The sequence below is a fragment of the Myotis davidii genome, unplaced genomic scaffold, assembly GCF_000327345.1.
Source record: "Myotis davidii unplaced genomic scaffold, ASM32734v1 scaffold96, whole genome shotgun sequence".
NCBI classification, from domain to species: Eukaryota; Metazoa; Chordata; class Mammalia; order Chiroptera; family Vespertilionidae; genus Myotis; species Myotis davidii.
In genome coordinates this window covers 4,796,925-4,815,997 of record NW_006289416.1, presented here as the reverse complement: position 1 = coordinate 4,815,997, position 19,073 = coordinate 4,796,925, and the positions used below count along the sequence as shown (strand labels likewise).

The following is a 19,073-nucleotide window of genomic DNA, read 5'->3' as shown; positions in this document are numbered from 1 at the left end:
TTTGCTTCCTCCATCATTGGGGCAACCAAGCTTCTGGCTTGCTCCAGCTCCGTGGCTGTTGGCCGCCATCTTGGTTGGGTTAATTTGCATTTAGTTGCTCTGGTTGACTGGTGGGTGTGGCGAAGGTACGGTCAATTTGCATGTTTGTCTTTTATTAGTGTAGCTGTTTCTCAGGGTGGTTCTGATCTTGATTCTCTGTTCGTTTTCATTTTCAGGTAATCTCATACATGTTCAGCTTGTTCCTCTGAGCTCCAGCCTTATTTAATCCTCTGTCTTCTTCTCCCTCTCTCTCTCTGACTGGACTTCTCTCTGCACATCTCTTAGGCACCTCAACCTACGTCAAAGCTTAACGCACAATTCTTCTCTCTCCATTCCTTCCCCAGCAGTTGTTATTACATTACTTATCGTTGGTAATGGTACTCTGTTCTTATTTCTAATCAGTTGTTAGGTTATAAATTCTACCTTCCAATTGACACCATTATCCATTTTCTCCTCTCCTTTCTACAGCCTCTGCCTTATATCAGACCTGAAAATACTGGAACTGGTTGCTTTGTCTAAAATTTTCTACCCTCTAATCTATTCACCTATTACCGAAGTGATCTTTCTAAAATGCCAGTACTATGTCATTTCCCTTTTTAGAATGCCTACTTTTCCATACAAGGGTCATAGTCCCACTCACTTTTTCAGATTTTAGGTGATTCATTCTCCGTTATGTTATGTGCTCTGCATATACTTAATTCTTTCTATTTCCCAAATATATCATATTTTCTCCTGCCTCTCTACTTTTGGAAGGGCTAAAATGCCTTCCTTCTATCACCTTCTCTGCTTAGTAAATCTTTCAGTTTGTAGATCTCACCTCAAACTTTACATCTTCCTGGAAGAATTGGATGTGACCTCTTCTCTCCTTCATAACATTTTATATATATATAATTTTATTATTACTTACTACATTATATTGTGATATTTTTTATGTGTCCATGGTTTACTGTAGGTTCTTTTTCACCCTCTCATTCTCCTATGCCCCACTATTTAACTGTTGACCAAATCTTTTTTGTTTTTCTGTTACTAATGCCTGCCATAGTGCCTTACATATGTGTAGATGTGTGGGGGGGAGAGGAGAGTAAACAGTGTAAAATGGTAACATACTTTCCATTTTAAAAATCTCTGTGAATACTCTTAGTAGAATGAGTTTTATTTTGTTTTAAATTAAAGCAGGAGAGTTTGCAAAAAACAATTTATAAGCTGGAAGAACAACTGCATAATGAAATGCAATTAAAAGATGAAATGGAGCAGAAGTGCAGGTGAGAATAAACTATATGTTTCTTACATTAAAAGTTGTATATTGATGCTTACTTAAAACTTGCACTCTGTAAACACTTGAAAGTAGAAGGTGCTAATATACAGTCAATGAAGAATGTCTTAGTTAGAATTGGAAAGTATTATGTATGTTGGCATTAGTTATAGTTGCCTTTTCCTCAGAATATAAACTATATTTGCTCCTCATGGTCTTATTAAAAAACTATATAGTGTTGATTCCCTTGGTACCTGATTTATTGCTTTTCTCTCTCATTTTTATTAGGTAGCTGAAAGAGCAAATTAGTTTACATTAAATCAGATGTTTTCTAAGATGTAAATGTTGTCGAAGATTAAAATTCATTAAATTTTTGATACAGACATTATTTTTTCCACTGTGATTTTTTAGAGCAGTAATTCAGAAGTTTTTCCTATGAGTCTAAATTTGAGAACAGTATATATTTATGAAAATGTAGAAAGATTATTTTAAATATCAGCATAATGGTGAGTTACTACAAACAATAACTTTTCTTATATTTTTAGTGGCTATATTAAATGAAATACAGAGGTAACAGAGATAAAGTATGCAACAAATGGAATTGGGAAAACTGGCAATTTTGTGACTGGGGTTAAGAAAAAACAAGTAAAATTATCACTGCATACCATTCCTGATAGAATAAATAGCAAAGCTTATAATACAAACTTTTTTTTATAAAAGCACTTGAATATAAGCAAATAATTAAATGATACCGGGATTTGGAATGAATTTCTAAGTTTAAAATATGGAAATGGCAGGTGTGGGGGATAAATAGATGTTATTACATAAGTATTGATAAGTTCCTACATCCAAAAAATACTATAATCAAAATTAAAAGGCAAATGACAAACTAGTGGTAGTGGTGAGGATCAATTTGGGAAAGACAGAAGAACGGCCAGAGTGGCCAATAATCACATGAAAATGTGAGGTGTGTGTTTGCCTAGGTTGAGGCTAGGAAAATCAACAGAATCTAGATCTTGAAGGACTTTGTTTATGACAAGCTAGAAATTTGTAATTTTTAATCCTAAACGTGATGGAAAAACATTGAAAGTTATTAAACTAAGAAGTAAAAACAAACAAAAAAACCTTAAAAATAGAGTAAAAAAACAACAAATTTACTTTTGTTGTTGTTGTTAATCCTCATCAAAGGATATTTTTTCCTTGATTTTGAGAGAGAGAAAAAGAAACATCTATCCATGTTAAAAGAGACAAATTAATTGGTTGTCTCCTATATGTGCTCCACAAGAGCCAGGGATTGAACCTGCAACCCAGGTCTGACCCGAATTGAACCCTTTGGTGTGCGGCTGATGCTCTAACCACTGGGAACACCAGCCAGGGTTCAAATTTCCTTTTTAAAAAGAACTGGTTAGTTGGCAGCCCTTGACATTTACTAACTCAATTAAATGGGAATCGGGGAGGAAGATCAGTCAAGGATGATTTCTAGGTGGTATCCTTAGGGACACTTCGAGAAGAAGCAGATTAGTATCGTGGGTAAGGGTGTAGAGCAAGGAGAGAGAGTAAGTTAAGTTCTGGAAATGCTGAATGAGGTATTTGAGGGGATATTCGTGTAAAATATTGTATATGCAAATTTGAAGCTCAGAATTATGTTTAGAGCCAATGAAAATGAATTGTGATAGAGATAATATACTTTTAGTTTACCTCAAATTTTTGCTCAAGTTGTTAGTATAATTACTGATTTATATATGCTGCCTTTCCCTTCATTTACTTAATTTTGTATTAAAGGATAAATGGCTAATATGTATTTAGTATCAAGTGTAACGTAAGCAACATGGATGGAATTCAAGGTCTTTAAACTTGGATAAGAAAAAGTGAATATTTTCTCTAACTTACAAGTGAAATTCAGCATTTCCTTTATAAACATCCACAGTAAACCACAATTATTTTCAGTAGCTGTGAAATTGTTATTATCAATAGAAATTACAAATATTTTCTTATAATACAATTGTTATCTCTAAATATCATTTGTGCTCACTACTACTTTGAATTACTACTTTGTTAACAAAGAAGCACACATGTTACTAAATCATACTTTTTTTTAAAGTTTATGACTGTATTTTAATATCTTGGCTTTTTTTAATACTCTGTATCTTATTTTATGCTAAAAATATTATTATGAAAAAAGGCAATAGGCTTCCCAGACTGCCAAAGAGATCCACAGCACAAGAACAGTTAAGAAATCTTAATTAAATGGAAAAGTGAGAAATGTAGGGTTCTACTCAAGGTTAATAAAAAGTAAGCATATTTTTAATATACATTGCTTTTGTTTTTACAGAACTTCAAACATTAAAATAGACAAAATAATGAAAGAATTGGATGAAGAGGTAGGTACTTTTGGCTTTCTAATCAAAAGTGTTCTTTTTTGAGAGTTTCCCCCACTCTTTCAGATTGTTTTGTTTTCTGAGAAAATTACATTTGAACTTTATAGGTTGAAATACAAAAAATTATGATGAGCCGAACCGGTTTGGCTCAGTGGATAGAGCGTCGGCCTGCGAACTCAAGGGTCCCAGGTTCGATTCCGGTCAAGGGCATGTACCTTGGTTGCGGGCACATCCCCACTGCGGGGCGTGCAGAAGGCAGCCGATCGATGTTTCTCTCTCATCGATGTTTCTGACTCTCTGTCCCTCTCCCTTCTTCTCTGTAAAAAATCAATAAAATATATTTTTAAAAAAATTATGATGAAAGCCTCACATTGGAGCTGCAGTTTCAAGTGATGCAAATTAGATTATACTCTAGTTTATTTTGGTATAGTTTTATTATAGAACAGTGTTGAAGTTTTAGCACAAAAATTTTACTTCAGTTGTTCTTAATAGTTAAAACTCAGTGAGAAAGGAGCAAAAGAATCAAGAGATCAGAAATTGAATCTGCAGCCATAGCAGAAAGAAACAAATAGGAAAGAGGAAAAAATGCAATTTTAAAAGGACTGACATTAACATAATTTCATGTGCTCAGGTGGGAAATACATTGATTTTTTAAAAATATATTTTATTGATTTTTCACAGAGAGGAAGGGAGAGAGATAGAGAGTCAGAAACATCGATGAGAGAGAAACATTGATCAGCTGTCTCCTGCACATCTCCCACTGGGGATGTGCCCGCAACCCAGGTACATGCCCCTGACCGGAATCGAACACGGGACCCCTCAGTCCGCAGGCAGACGCTCTATCCACTGAGCCAAATTATTTCACTCTCACTTTTTTTTAAATATATTTTATTGATTTCTCACAGAGAGGAAGGGAGAGGGACAGGGAGTCAGAAACATCGATTAGAGAGAAACATCGATCAGTTGCCTCCCGCACGCCCCCCACTGGGGATGTGCCCACAACCCAGGTACATGCCCTTGACCGGAATCGAACTTGGAACCCTTCTGTCCACAGGCCGACGCTCTATCCACTGAGCCAAACCGACCAGGGCTGATTTTTAAATTATTATGTTTTCCATGGTCACCTAACAAGCAGTTTTTATTATCAGTGAAACATTTCATGATACATACATTTGTTTGCGAATATGTAATACATTTCTTTTTGGTCAACTTGTAAATGTCTTTTTACCTCATGTATGAAGGGTCCCTTAAAAAGAAATATATTCTGTATAGTTTTCCTCTCATTGATGACTTCCTTTATCATTTTAGATGTAATCTTTTTGATGGTTTTTGTGTTGTCTTAATTTTCTCTTAAGGAATAGTGGCAGTGGTGGGGTGTTTTCTTTGGGGAGGAGGTTCATTTGTAGCTTTGGGTATCCATAGAGTCATCTGAGGAGATTTAGATAATATTTTATCAACTTGCCATTGGTCTTTGTATATCCAGCCTAGTACTTTTTATTTGACTCTAAATATTTAAGAAATCCTTTTTTGCATATCTTCCACTTTTTATTTCATTTCTAAAATACAAATAAAATTCAAGTGTGCTAGATTCAAGTTATTCAGCCTTCGAAATTGAAGGTTGAAAGGGAAATCTTAATTATAATACTAGAATACATTTGTCCCCACCTTATCTGCTGAAATATATTTTCTTTTTTTGTTTGTTTGATTAATATACTTTTATTAATTTCAGAGAGGAAAGGAGAGGGAGAGAGAGAGAGAGAGAACCCTCAATGATGAGAGAGAATTATTGATTGGCTGCCTCCTGCACACTCCCTACTGGGGATCGAGCCCAAAACCCCGCCATGTGCCCTTGACCGGAATCAAACTCGGAACCCTTCAGTCCACAGGCCAACGCTCTATCCACTGAGCCAAACTAGCTAGTGCTGAAATATATTTCAAGACCCCCTAGAGCAGTGGTTCTCAACCTGTGGGTCACGACCCCTTTGGCGGTCGAACGACCCTTTCACAGGGGTCGCCTAAGACCATCCTGCATATCAGATATTTACATTACGATTCATAACAGTAGCAACATTACAGTTATGAAATAGCAACGAAAATAATTTTATGGTTGGGTCACAACATGAGGAACTGTATTTAAAGGGCCAGAAGGTTGAGAACCACTGCCTAGTAGATGCCTAAAACACCCAATAGTGTTGAAGGCTATGTATACTATTTTTTTTCCTCTATATGCTTGCCTTTTCACTTAAAGGAAGCATTTTATGACTTCCCTTTGGCATATCTGAATTGCTAGCATCATTACTCTTAGGCTTTGGGTCCATTATTAAGTAAAATAAGGGTTATTTGGACATGAGCACCTTGGTAACCAAGATGGGGAGCATATACAGATGGCATGGATACTCTGGGCAAAGGAATGATTCACATCCTGAGCAGTACAGAGCGGACAGTGTGAGATTTCATCACATTGATCAAAATGGTGTGCAGTTGAAAACTTACAAATTGTTTATTTCTGGAATTTTCAGTTTAATATTTCTGGACCTCAGTTGACTGCAGTTAATTGAAACCATGGAAAGTGAAACTGCAAACAGTGGATTGCTATAGTCTGTTTCTAGAAAGATGGTGTAAAAGTACTTTCTGCTATTCTGCTTACACAGTATAGCTTAAAAGCCTACACATTAAATATAAAACAAATGTAAACATGATTCTGAATGGTGAAGAGAACATAGACCAGCTAGAGGACTTGGTTTCCAAGACACTACACAGAAATAAATGTTATGGGTTTTCTTTTTGCTCCGCATATCCCAGACTGGCTGCTGGAGAAGTTAGCAATCTGGAAAAACCAACAAGCATAGATAAGAAAAGCCACTCTCTCTAGCTAACAGACCAGGAAAAGGGCAGGCTAGCAAGTCTGAAAACTTTTCATAATCACTGCTCGTGTCAGCCAAACACAACATAAAAAATGTAACCTTACTTTCACCTGCAAAGGTGAGTGAAAAGCCTAGACTTTCAGCCCTCTGGCACAGTGGTGTCAGAGAATATCCAATGGAAGGACTTTCATATCCCCTGAGAAGTGACGAGCCTTCCCCCCGCTTCCCTAGTTAAGAGTCATTGGCAACCATGTGAGGAGTTTGGTTTTTACTTCCACTCAGTAGCAACAGGCACCCCTCCCACTCTCTGCTGGGGTGGTGTCAGAAAAAGTAAGGTAGAGTTTGAACCTTCAACACTGAAATGAGCCTACCCCCCAGCTCCCAGCCATGGTGTTATCAGTGGAGACCTAGTGGTGTACCAGAACTTCCATTTCCTCCCAGCAGTAATGAGGACCCATACCCCCTCAATCTCTGTCAATAAAAATCAAGTGGAAAAGGAGGCAGTACCACTTAATCCCACCAGAACAGTGACAGAAGAGACCTGTTAAATAGAAGACTTAAGATCCAGAAAACTGGAGAGTCACATGCAAACGAATGAAACTGGATTACAGTTTGTCCCCATGTACAAAAATTAATTCAAAATGGACCAAACACCTAAATATAAGACCCGAAACAATAAGTTACATAGAAGAAAATATAGGTACCAAACTTATGGACTTCAAAACACTAGTTATAAGGATTCTCAATGAACTTAGACATTTAACAGCATGAAAAAGAATATGGACACCATAACAAAAAACTGTCAGGAATGAAGGATATACTAACTGAAATAAAGAATAAGAGGGAATCAGCAACAGTAGAGTAGGTGAAGCCAAGAATCAAATTAAAGATTTGGATATAAGGAAGCAAAAAACACCCAATCAGCACAGCAAAAAAATAAATTTTAAAAAAATCCAAAAAGCCGTAACCGGTTTGGCTCAGTGGATAGAGCGTCGGCCTGCGGACTGAAAGGTCCCAGGTTTGATTCCGGTCAAGGGCATGTACCTGGGTTGCAGGCACATCCCCAGTGGGAGATGTGCAGGAGGCAGCTGATCGATGTTTCTAACTCTCTATCTCTCTCCCTTCCTCTCTGTAAAAAATCAATAAAATATAAAAATTTTTTAAAAATCAAATAAAATGAAGGTAGTGTAAGGCGTCTCTGGGTCTTCAGCGTAGTACTAACATTCAATCATGGGGGTGCCGGAAGGAGAAGAGAGACAATAAGAAATTTGAAAACCTATTTGAAAAAACTTACCTAACCTGGTGGAGAAAATGAAACCCTGGTTGGTTTTACTCAGTGGTTAGAGCTCGACCAAAGGGTCTCTGGTTCAATTCCTGGTCAAGGGTATGTGCCTTGGTTGCAGGTTCGATCCCTGGCCCTATTGGGGTGAGAGCTAGAGGCAACCAATCAGTGTGTCTATCTCTTGTCAATGTTTCTTTCTCCCCCTTCTGTCTCCCTTGCACTCTCTAAAAAGTCAATAGAAAAAATATCCTTGGATGAGGATAAAACAAAAAAAAAAAGTGAAGCATCAAAAGCAGGATATGCTGATAATAATAACTCAGAAACAAAAGATAAGTTTTTAAGTTTCCTCTCCCCTTTGGTTTCATGTTCTAAAATAGGTATCTTCTCCATTACTTTATTTTAAATACATTTTTTATTGATTTCAGAGAGGAAGGGAGAGGGATAGAGAGGTAGAAACATCAATGATGAGAGAGAATCATTGATCAGCTGCCTCCTGCACAACCCACACTGGAGATTGAGCCCGTAACCTGGGCATGTGCCCTGACTGAGATTCGAACTCTGACCTCCTGGTTCAGAGGTCAATGCTCAACCACTGAGCTACGCTGGCTGGGCCTTTATTACTTTTTAGTATGCATTAGGTAGATACATAAGAAAAATCTTACAAAAGGTAAATTGTTGAGATAGGGAAAGGATTAAGGTAGATATATAGGGACTGGTTAATTTACTGCACATACTGTAGCATTTGGTGCCATTTGAGCTTTACACCATTTATCAAATATGTAATTATTACCTGATCCCTTTCATATTTTATATTTTAAATGTAGGATTGTAAATAAACCAAAATGTTGGTAATATAATTCATTGTGGTTATCGTAAACTAATAAAGTGATTCAACCTGATGGGTTTTTTATAAGCATGGATTTAAAACTCCTTGAAAATGTTACATATCTAGTTCAAGTAGAGGATTCTCACTGTCTTATAAGGCAAACTAATTCTGTTCCTAGAAAGTTGTCATTAGGAGGTACTATCTGATATTTGAAACAAAAGTTACATAAGTCTTTGTGTTTTGTTTTTAAGAACAGTATTTTCTCAAATGAGTATTGCAATGATAACTCTTGTCATTATAATTTCAGGGGAATCAAAGGAGAAATCTAGAATCTACTGTGTCTCAGATTGAGAAAGAGAAAATGTTGCTACAGCATAGAATTAATGAATACCAAAGAAAAGCAGAACAGGAAAATGAAAAGAGGAGAAATGTAGAAAATGAAGGTAAATTATTACTTCTCTTGAAAAACACTGGAATTTCTGTCTAACACTATCCTTGAGGTCTTTATCATGAGCTTTTCTTAATTTTAGTACCTCTGATATATTTTTAAAGTCATAATCCTATGATACCTCACGAGCTAAATACCCATATCTCAAGATAAAATATATAGCATATTAAGATCAGTAGTAATATTTTAGGTAAAGTAGTGATTTTCACCATTGTGTGTATATTGGAACCTCCTGGAAAGCTTTAAAACAGTGATTCTCAACCTTCCTAATGCCGCAACAGTTCCTCATGTTGTGGTGACCCCTAATTTCATTGTTACAAATTGAACATAATTAAAGCATAGTGATTAATCACAAAAACAGTATATAATTAAATAAGTGTTTTTGGTGACCCCTGTGAAAGGGTCGTTCGACCCCCAAAGGGGTCGCGACCCACAGGTTGAGAACTGCTGCTTTAAAAAATACTGATACCTAAACTCCAGAGAGTCTAATTTAATTGATCTAGACATGTGGCCTGAGCATCAGTATTTTTATTAAGCTCTCTAGGCACTTCTAGCAAGCAGCTACCTTAGAGAACTCATAAACTAGAATTTCATGTTTAATGTTAGTGTTGTAAGTGCTTCTAAATAGCTTTCTAGCCCTAGCTGGTTTGGCTCAGTGGTTAGAGTGTTGGTCGACCCGAGGACTAAAGGATCCTGGGTTTGATTCCAGTCAACAGCATGTACCTTGTTTGCAGGTTTGATCCCCTGCTCGGTTGGGGCATGTGCGGGAGGCAACTAATCGATGTGTCTCTCTCACATTGATGTTTCTCTATCTGTCTCTCCCCCTCCCTTCCATTCTCTCTAAAAAATATCCTCAGGTGAGGATTAATGAACATAAATTTAAAAAAAAAATAGTTTTCTACATGCTTTGATCCAGTGATTTTTCTTTTAGAATTTTTTTATGTACACACTACGCAATGTAAAATATATAAACAAGGCTATTCATTGTAGCAATTTTTTAAATGGCAAAATTATAAACAACATAAATGTAATCAATGATATAATAAATTTTGGTATGCTGTATCATAGAATACTATGCATCTTATAAAAGAACAATGTATTTCCTTATATGTTATAAAAGAATCTCTAAATCGTATCTTTTTTTTAAAATATATTTTATTGATTTTTTTACAGAGAGGAAGGGAGAGAGAGATAGTTAGAAACATAGATGAGAGAGAAACATCCATCAGCTGCCTCCTGCACATCTCCCACTGAGGATGTGCCCGCAACCCAGGTACATGCCCTTGACTGGAGTCGAACGTGGGACCTTTCAGTCCGCAGGCCGGTGCTCTATCCACTGAGCCAAACCGGTTTTGCCTAAATCGTATCTTTAAGTGGAAAAAAAGATCAGTGCTAAAACAGGGGTGCTAGTCTAAATAGCTTAAATATATGTGTATATATATGTATATATGTATATGTGTGTGTGTTTTAAATAATTTCTTAAATTGATTTTAGAGAGAGAGGAAGAGAGAGGGTGGGGGATAGGGAGGGAGAGGTGGGGGAGAGCAAAAGAGGGAGAAACATTGATGTGAGAGAGAAACATCCATTGTTTGCCTCCCATACACAACCGGACTGGGGATTGAACACCCAACCTGGGTACGTGCCATGACCAGGAATCCCTGGACCTTTCAGTGTATAGATGACGCTCCAAACAACTGAGCCACCACTGACCAGGGTTATTACATGTTTGTTTTTATATATTAGGATATGGACACATAGATTATCTTAGTAAGGATATGAGAAAAATTAGTAATAGTTGTGGCTGGGGAGGAGAATCAGAGGGACTAGGGAACAATGTGGAGGTAGGAAAACTCATTCTACACTACATACCATTTGGTACCTTTGGAGTTTTGAACCATTTTAAAAATACTGAACTATTTAAAATAAATTATATTAAAACTAACTCTATAACATTTCACTAATATATTGACTTTATTAAAGGAATAAAAGAATTTGAAATATTATAACAGTAGAAACAAATCTATTTTTGCATTCTATATTATAAAATGATGCTGTACTTTTTGATGAATTTAACCCTTTGCGGTCCAGTGTTAGTTTTGGAATTCAGTCTGGTCCAAATTAATTGACGGGATTGAATGTTGAACTTTTTAATGTTCTTATTGCTCGACGTTGGACCTGCTCTTAGCGCCTGGTCTGTCGAGTCAGCCTCGAAGTTGGACCAAAAAGGGTTAAAGAGTACTTCCAAGATGGAATTTCATTTTAGGAATGGACCTGCCATAGCTGACTATTATGGCCTAAGATTAAATTTCGTTTTGTTTAAGTGAGTTTATATGTCTCCTCCATAAAAACTTTGTGATTTCTACATCTTATTCCTTCATTTACTAGTTTCTACATTAAAGGATCAGTTGGAAGACTTAAAGAAAGTAAGTCAGAATTCACAGCTTGCTAATGAGAAGCTGGCACAATTACAAAAGCAGGTATGTTTTTGGAACGGAGTTTATTAAAATACTAGAGGCCCAGTGCATTAAAATTCATGCACTGGAAGGGGGTCCCTCAGCCTGGTCTGCCCCCTCTCACAGTCCAGGAGCCCTCAGGGGTGGGAGGAGACCCAGCGATCAGGGGAAGGCGACACCCACATCACACCTCTGCTGCTGCCACCGCCGGAAGCGCAAGCCTCGGGCGGCCCTGGGTGGCTGGGCAGCCGCCATTCAAGGCTTGCCTGCACCTCAGGCTGGCCCTGGGAGGCTGGGGGGCTAAGGGGACTTGGGGACTCTGGAGGCAGGTGCCCTGGCAGGGCTGAGGGGACTGGGCGCTGCCATCTTTGAAGGCGTGGCAGCAATTAGCATATTCCCTCCTTATTGGCTGTGGGTGCTGCCATCTTTGCGAGGGTGTGAAGGTCAATTAGCATATTCCCTCTTTATTAGATAAGATTATAATCAATAAGTTTGATTGTATTTTCGTAAAACTACTTTCTTGCTCTTTTTTTTTTTTAATAGCTGGAAGAAGCCAATGACTTACTTAGGACAGAATCAGACACAGCTGTAAGATTAAGGAAAAGTCACACAGAGATGAGCAAGTCAGTTAGTCAACTAGAGTCCCTGAACAGAGAATTGCAGGAGAGAAATAGAATTCTAGAGAATTCCAAGTCACAAACGGATAAGGAGTATTACCAGCTGCAAACTGCATTGGAGGCTGAACGAAGAGACAGAGGTCATGACTCTGAGATGATTGGAGACCTTCAAGGTAATCTATTTTTTTACTGTAGTAAGATGTATGTAACAAAATTTACCATTTATCCATTTTTAAGTGTATGGTTCAGTGGCATAAAGTACTTTCATATTGTTGTGCAATCATTATGACTATCCATCTGCATAACTTTTCTTCTATCCCAAACTAAAACTCTATACCCTTTAAACAGTAGCTCCCCATTATTCACTTCTCCTAGTTGCTGGTAAACACCAACCCACTTTATGTCTCTGTGAGTTTGACTGTCATAAAAGTGGAATCATACAGTATTTGTCCTTTTGTGTCTGTCATGTTCCACTTAGTGTAATGACTTCAAGATTCATCCATCTTTAGCATGTGTCAGAATTTCCTTCCTCTTTAAGGCTGAATCATTCCACTGTATGTATATAAGACATTTTACTTATCAATAGAAGGTGATTTTCTAAATTTTTTAACTTGTGCTTCAAAGCATAAAATTTACCATCTCGACCCTTTTTAAGTGTAATATATTTTTTATCATGTTGTCCTCATAAAGAAAATGACTTTGGTGAAACCAGAAATAGTTAAGCATTTTTCCTCTTTCAGGATAATGCCTACATTTGTATCACATTGTAATTTCCTTACTCTTGTGGGCATGCTTGTGAGGTAGATAATGTGGATATTTCCAATTCTATAGCCAGATTACTGAAAACATCATTTTAAAACATGCCTAATTCACAAAAGTCTTACTCAAAGTGGGACTAATCCAGACTGAGATAATTATCACTATTAAAACCTGGGAATTTCTCATTGCATTGTTGGTAGAAATAGAAACTCAATTGCAGAAATAGAATCCTATTACAAATGAAGAATTAGGTACTTGGGAAGGTTAGAACTAGAAATATCAGCAGTCTTTGTGAGTCAAAAGAAAAATTGAGTATAACAGTAAATAAAGGAATATTTTCACAATGCTATTAAAATTCAGTTTGTTTTTAAAAAAGATGCCCTGGTTCTACCCACTTTTCATATATTTTTCTATTTTCTATTCCTATTAGCAACAGCATCTATATTACTTAATCAAATAGATATACATAGAAGTTGCCAGATCTCTCAGGGAAAAATTGGGGGTGGGATAGTCCGTTTTAACCTTAGTCACAGGATGGGAACATAGTTTGGGGTCCCATGGGGTTTGATGATTAGCTATAATTCTGTGGAGAGAGGTCAGGGTCAATTTTTGTGACTGGAAATGGAAATTAAAATCTCCCATTGGTTCTTAGCTGAGGAGTGTTGTGCAATCTTTTTTCTCAGGCTTAAAATAGATCTAAATATAATCAAGAAAGTAACCTCATATGTATTAGAAAAGCCTCATTTAAATTGCTTTTCTAGGCCTTTTTTATATAGCCTTATTGTTTCAAAGTCACTAAATCATTTCATCAGCCTTTATTACCTATATACCAAGGAGAGTAAAATAGGTGACCCCCTATAAATTCTAAAATTCTTTAAGTCTGTGATCTTTCAGATAGGACTGAGCTTTAAAGTGTTTACCTTAGAAGAAAAGGCCATCATGCATGTGTTCATCAACAATGGTTTTAATTGAATCTATTTTCTAGATATTAGTGTTATTAAGGAAAATTCATAGCATGGTTTATTGAGGTTTATCTTTTTTCTATGCTTACTTTGAGGTTTAATTTTTTAATTTAAATGAATCAAAGCTGGCATGCATCAAAAAATGCACACAATCAACATACATATAAAGATGCATTTTGGCCCTGGCTGGGTAGCTCAGTTGGTTAGAGTGTCATCCTGCTACTGCCAAGGTTGCAGGTTTGATCCCTGGTCAGGGCACATACAAGAATCAACCAATGAATGCATAAATAAGTGGCACAACAAATTGATATCTCTCTCTCTCTCACTCTCTCTCTCTCTCTCTCCCCCTTTCTCTAATAAAAAATCAATAAATAAAAGTTATTTTTAAAAAGATGAATTTTAGTTTTAAAAAACACAATTTTTACATTAATCTTTCATGGTCTTTAAGAAATTTCAGGTCCCTCAGATATAAATTTCTCATATTCTAGGACACTGGTCTTCTGGCAGAGTCAAGATTATTTCCTAATTCAGTGTCCTTTATGTATACTGGTAGACATGTATGGGGAATGACTTCCCAAATATAATTGGATAGTAAATATTTTAGTCTTTGTGGGCCACATATGATCTCTGTTACATATTTGTCTTTTTAAATTTTTACAACCCTTTAAAAATGAAAAAAAAACAAAACCAAAAAAACATTTTTAGCTTCATGTCTGTAGAGAGACTCCGAGTCTGAAGTTTGCCAACACCTGGACCAGTGTACAGATAAGGCTGCTGTTATAAACAAAATTAGTTTCCAAAAGTCCAGGCCATATAGGCTTAACTAAAATGAATAGACAAAAAACAAAATGTCGTGGAGGAATGAAATTTTTAACTCAAATGAAAGTTCTTCATGTAGTAAGTTTATTTGTGAATCTTCAGATTAAAATGCAAAAAGACAAATTTTTTCAATTAACCATTTAAAAAAGTATTTTATAAAATCCTCTTGTTTAGCCCTAGCCAGTGTGTCTAAGTTGGCTGTAGCGTCGGCCATGCACTGGAAGGTCATGGGTTCGATCCCAGTCAACCCAGGTGGGGTGCGTACTGGAGTCAACCAATCGATGTATCTTTCTCACATCAGTGTCTCTCTCTCTCTCTCTCTCTCTCTCTCTCTCTCTCTCGTCTCTCTCTCTCTCTCTCTCTCCTTCTCTAAAATCAATAATGAATAAATGATTTTTTTAAAATCCTATTGTTTAGTTGGTTGTTTCACTTTTTATGTTGGAAATTTCAGTCGTATACCATAGGAGAACATATAATGACCCTAGGTACCCATTATTCAGTTTCAGAATCTTTATCTAGAAGCCAGTCATGTTTTATTTATACCCCCACCCCCCTTTCCCAATCATCTGACACTAAATTTATTTTGAAGCAAATTGCAGGCGACTCATTATTTAATTTGTAAATATTTTACTGTCTTTTAAAGATAAAGGATTCTTAAAAGAAAAAACAAACAAACGTGACCACAATATCATTATCAAACCTGAGGGAAAAGTTGGTAGTTATTTAATATTATAATATCTAGTATTGTAACATCTAGTCAGTGCTCAGATTCTTCCTTTTTATTAAGCCATTCATCTGTTGATGGACTTGAGTTATTTCCTGTAGTCCCATTATTTGTTGTTGTTTTTGTATTTTACTTGAATTAGGCTCCAATTAAGATCTACACATTGCATTTATAATGTGTCCCTTAAGTTTGTTTTGTTTTTTTAATCTATAGGTTCCCCCTCCCTTTTTTGTTGTTTGTAGTTGCTATTGGTTGAAGAAACAGGTTTTTTTCTTCTGTTGATTATCTCCCATTCTGAATTTTGCTGATTCCATCAATTAACATGTTGCTCTGGTCATTGTAGTACTTTAAACTGAATTGGTATTTCTGGAGCTTAATCTATTTCAGGTAGGACTTTGGCAAGAGCACTTTTAAAAAATATATTATTTTTTTTAAATATATCTCTATTGATTTCAGAGAGGAAAGGAGAGGGAGAGAGAAACATCAATGATGACAGAGAATCATTGACTGACTGCCTCCTGCACGCCCCCTACTGGGGATCGAGCCCGCAACCCAGGCATGTGCCCTTGACCGGAATCAAACCTGGGACCTTTCAGTCCCCAGGCTGATGCTCTATCCACTGAACCAAACCAGCCAGGGCTGGCAAGAATACTTTTAAGACATATCATTTATGTGCTAAGAGGCACATAAAGTCTGGTTGTCTCTGTTTGTGATGTTACAAGCCATTGATGATCATTGCTTAGATCCTTTTGTTTCTTTAGGAGTTTGCAGTGCTGATGATCTGTTTTTAGCATTCTTCATTCCTTCATTAACTCAAATACTACTAAAAACATTTTTTCAAGTATATATCTTGAGAAACAGCTTATAAAAAAGTCAAGTTAAATACTTGATTCTTTATTATTTTTCCGAATGGTAAGTTATTTCCTCAGCATTCTGCAAAGGTAACCAGTGACATTTTAAAATATACTATTTATGAACTTACAAATTTTAATATATTTAAATATGTTAGCTCACTATAATATTCTTATTGATTATCATTTGTGGCTAGTGGGAATCTTCAATTTTATACAGTGTCTAGTAGTCCTGGATAGCATCTTTTCTTTTTGGTATGCATAACATATTTTCCAGGATTATTTGCTATTCTAGATCTGGAATTACTCATTTTCAATGAAGCCTAGTTCGTTTTGTAGCATATGGCATTCAGAGACTGTAACCTGGATGCTGTGGGTAATGACTGCTATTGCATTGATAAATGTTTGTAGGGATTTTTTAATGAACAAAGTAGGAAATACTTATATTCCATTGTAATTGCTAATTTCTTAATTTATTGTTTTGTAATTAAAAACTATTACATACCCGGTATCTACCACAATTTTTTTCTGGCTTTGTTCATAATGTATTTTGTTTTGTTTTTAGTTGTTAAGGGGCATTTGAAAATTGTGATGGTTTTTTACCTAATATATTTTGGTTTGGTTTGGTTTTTTGGAGGAAAAACAATAGATTAATTTTCTAATCTAATCAGTCGGTTTTCTCAGACTCCGTTTATTCTTTCTGTCTTTAATCTGTCAAATTTTAAAATATGTTTTAAAGTTAACACTATGGCGGTTCAATTCCCAGTCAGGGCACATGCTAGGTTATGGGCTCGAATCCTGGTGTAGCGCATACAGGAGGCAGCTGATCAATGATTCTCTCTCATCATTGATGTTTCTAGCACTCTATCTCTCTCCCTTCCTCTCTGAAATCAATAAAAAATACATTTTTTTTAAAGTTAACACTATGGTGTGATTTTTTTTTTCTCCTAGCCCCCTTGTATTCCTGACAGCTTATGTTTTATGTATTTTTTTTTATTTAGGTGAAATTCATATAACAAAAAATTAACCATTTAAAAGTGTACAATTCAGTGGCATTTAGTATGTTCACAGTGTTGTGCAATCACCTCCTCTGTTTAGTTTCAAATATTTTCATTATTCCAAAAGAATACCTTGTATCCATTAAGCTGTCCCTCCCTAAATCCCCCTCTCCTAACCCCTGGAAACCAGTCTCCTTTCTTTCTCTGACTCTTCTTGTTCCGGATATTTCATATAAATGACAGCATACAGTATGTGACCTTTTGTGTTGGGCTTCTTTCACTTGGTACATTTTTAAGATTTATCCATGTTGTAGCATGTATCAGTACTTCATTTATGGCTGAGAAATATTCTGTTGTATGTCTGTACCATATTTTATTAAGCCATTCACCTATTGATGGACATTGAGTTATTGCTTCCTTTTGTCTATTATGAATAACACTGCTGTGAACATTTGTGTACAAGGATTTCTTGGAGTATCTGTTTTTAAATCTTTTAGTTATATATATATATCTAGTAATAGAATTGCTCAGTCATGTGGTAATTCTATGTTTAACTTTTGAGGAACTTCCAATCTTTTGAAAGAAACTGACAGGTGTTTTTTTCTCCTACATGAACATACTCCTACATGCAGAATAACACTGCTGTGAACATTTGTGTACAAGGATTTCTTGGAGTATCTGTTTTTAAATCTTTTAGTTATATATATATATCTAGTAATAGAATTGCTCAGTCATGTGGTAATTCTATGTTTAACTTTTGAGGAACTTCCAATCTTTTGAAAGAAACTGACAGGTGTTTTTTTCTCCTACATGAACATACTCCTACATGCACATATGCTAGTGTGTGTGTGTGTGTGTGTGTGTGTGTGTGTGTTTGTCTGTGTTTGTGTGTGTGTGTGTGTGTGTGTGAGAGAGAGAGAGATTTCTTTCCCCATAAATTTGGAGTAAAACAGCTTCTTTATTCTCACACACCCAATATCATGGACATTTTGGGAAAGAGAATAAAATTTGTTTCATTGCTCTCCAGCAGATAAGCATTATCAGGTGCCAAATATTTAATATTCATTTGTTCATTAAAAATTACTTCAGAAACACTAAAACATAGGAAGCAGATAGAGTGAAAACTTAAAGTACAGCAAGTTAAACACTGAACTTTTAAAGAAGTACACAATTTTTCTTGTCCTTCAGGGTGCCTTATCCATTTCCCTGCCAAATCCTAGACCACTTTGAATCACAGAGTAAGAAAATAGATTCTAGTTTTTGAACTAGACCATATGATTATATTTGTTAAATTCTACATGTATTAAATTTGTAATTGTTAAATACTTATGTTTTAAAAGCCTTAAAAGCCCTAGCTGGTTTGGCTTAGTGGATAGAGCGTCAGCCTGCAGACTGAAGAATCCCAGGTTTGATTCCAACAAGGGCACATACCCAGGTTGCGGGCTCGATCCCCAGTAGAGGGTATGCAGGAGGCAGCCAATCAATGATTGTCTCTCATCATTGATGTTTCTATCTCTCTTCCTCTCTGCAATCAATAAAAATATATTAAAAATAAATAAGTAAATAAATAAATGCCTTAAAGGCATAAAGCATGTTATGAGGAGACACTAAGTATGAGTTGCTACCATTGTATGGCATGAATCTTAGGTGCATTAAAACTAAGCTTTGTTAGAATGCTTGAATTCCTTAAAACATAGTTTTCTATAAAAATTGAATTTGGCTCCAGTCAGTTTTTTTTTTTTTTATTAAATCTTTATTGTTCAGATTATTACATTTGTTCCTCTTTTTTGCCCCCCTCACT

General features: G+C 36.0%; 1 protein-coding gene across 3 annotated transcripts in view; it reads left to right on the top strand.

Annotated features, from left to right (window-relative positions):
- ROCK1 (Rho associated coiled-coil containing protein kinase 1) overlaps positions 1-19,073 on the top strand; it is a 149,484-nt gene that overhangs the window by 82,245 nt on the left and 48,166 nt on the right. For 2 of the 3 annotated variants that reach the window (XM_015562715.1, XM_006761879.1), the window contains 5 exons: positions 1,213-1,301; positions 3,624-3,672; positions 8,949-9,084; positions 11,475-11,566; positions 12,086-12,332. In XM_015562715.1, the coding sequence (XP_015418201.1) occupies positions 1,213-1,301; positions 3,624-3,672; positions 8,949-9,084; positions 11,475-11,566; positions 12,086-12,332 (613 nt within the window). The remainder of the gene's footprint in view (positions 1-1,212; positions 1,302-3,623; positions 3,673-8,948; positions 9,085-11,474; positions 11,567-12,085; positions 12,333-19,073) is intronic. The other variant, XM_015562716.1, reaches the window with a different exon arrangement.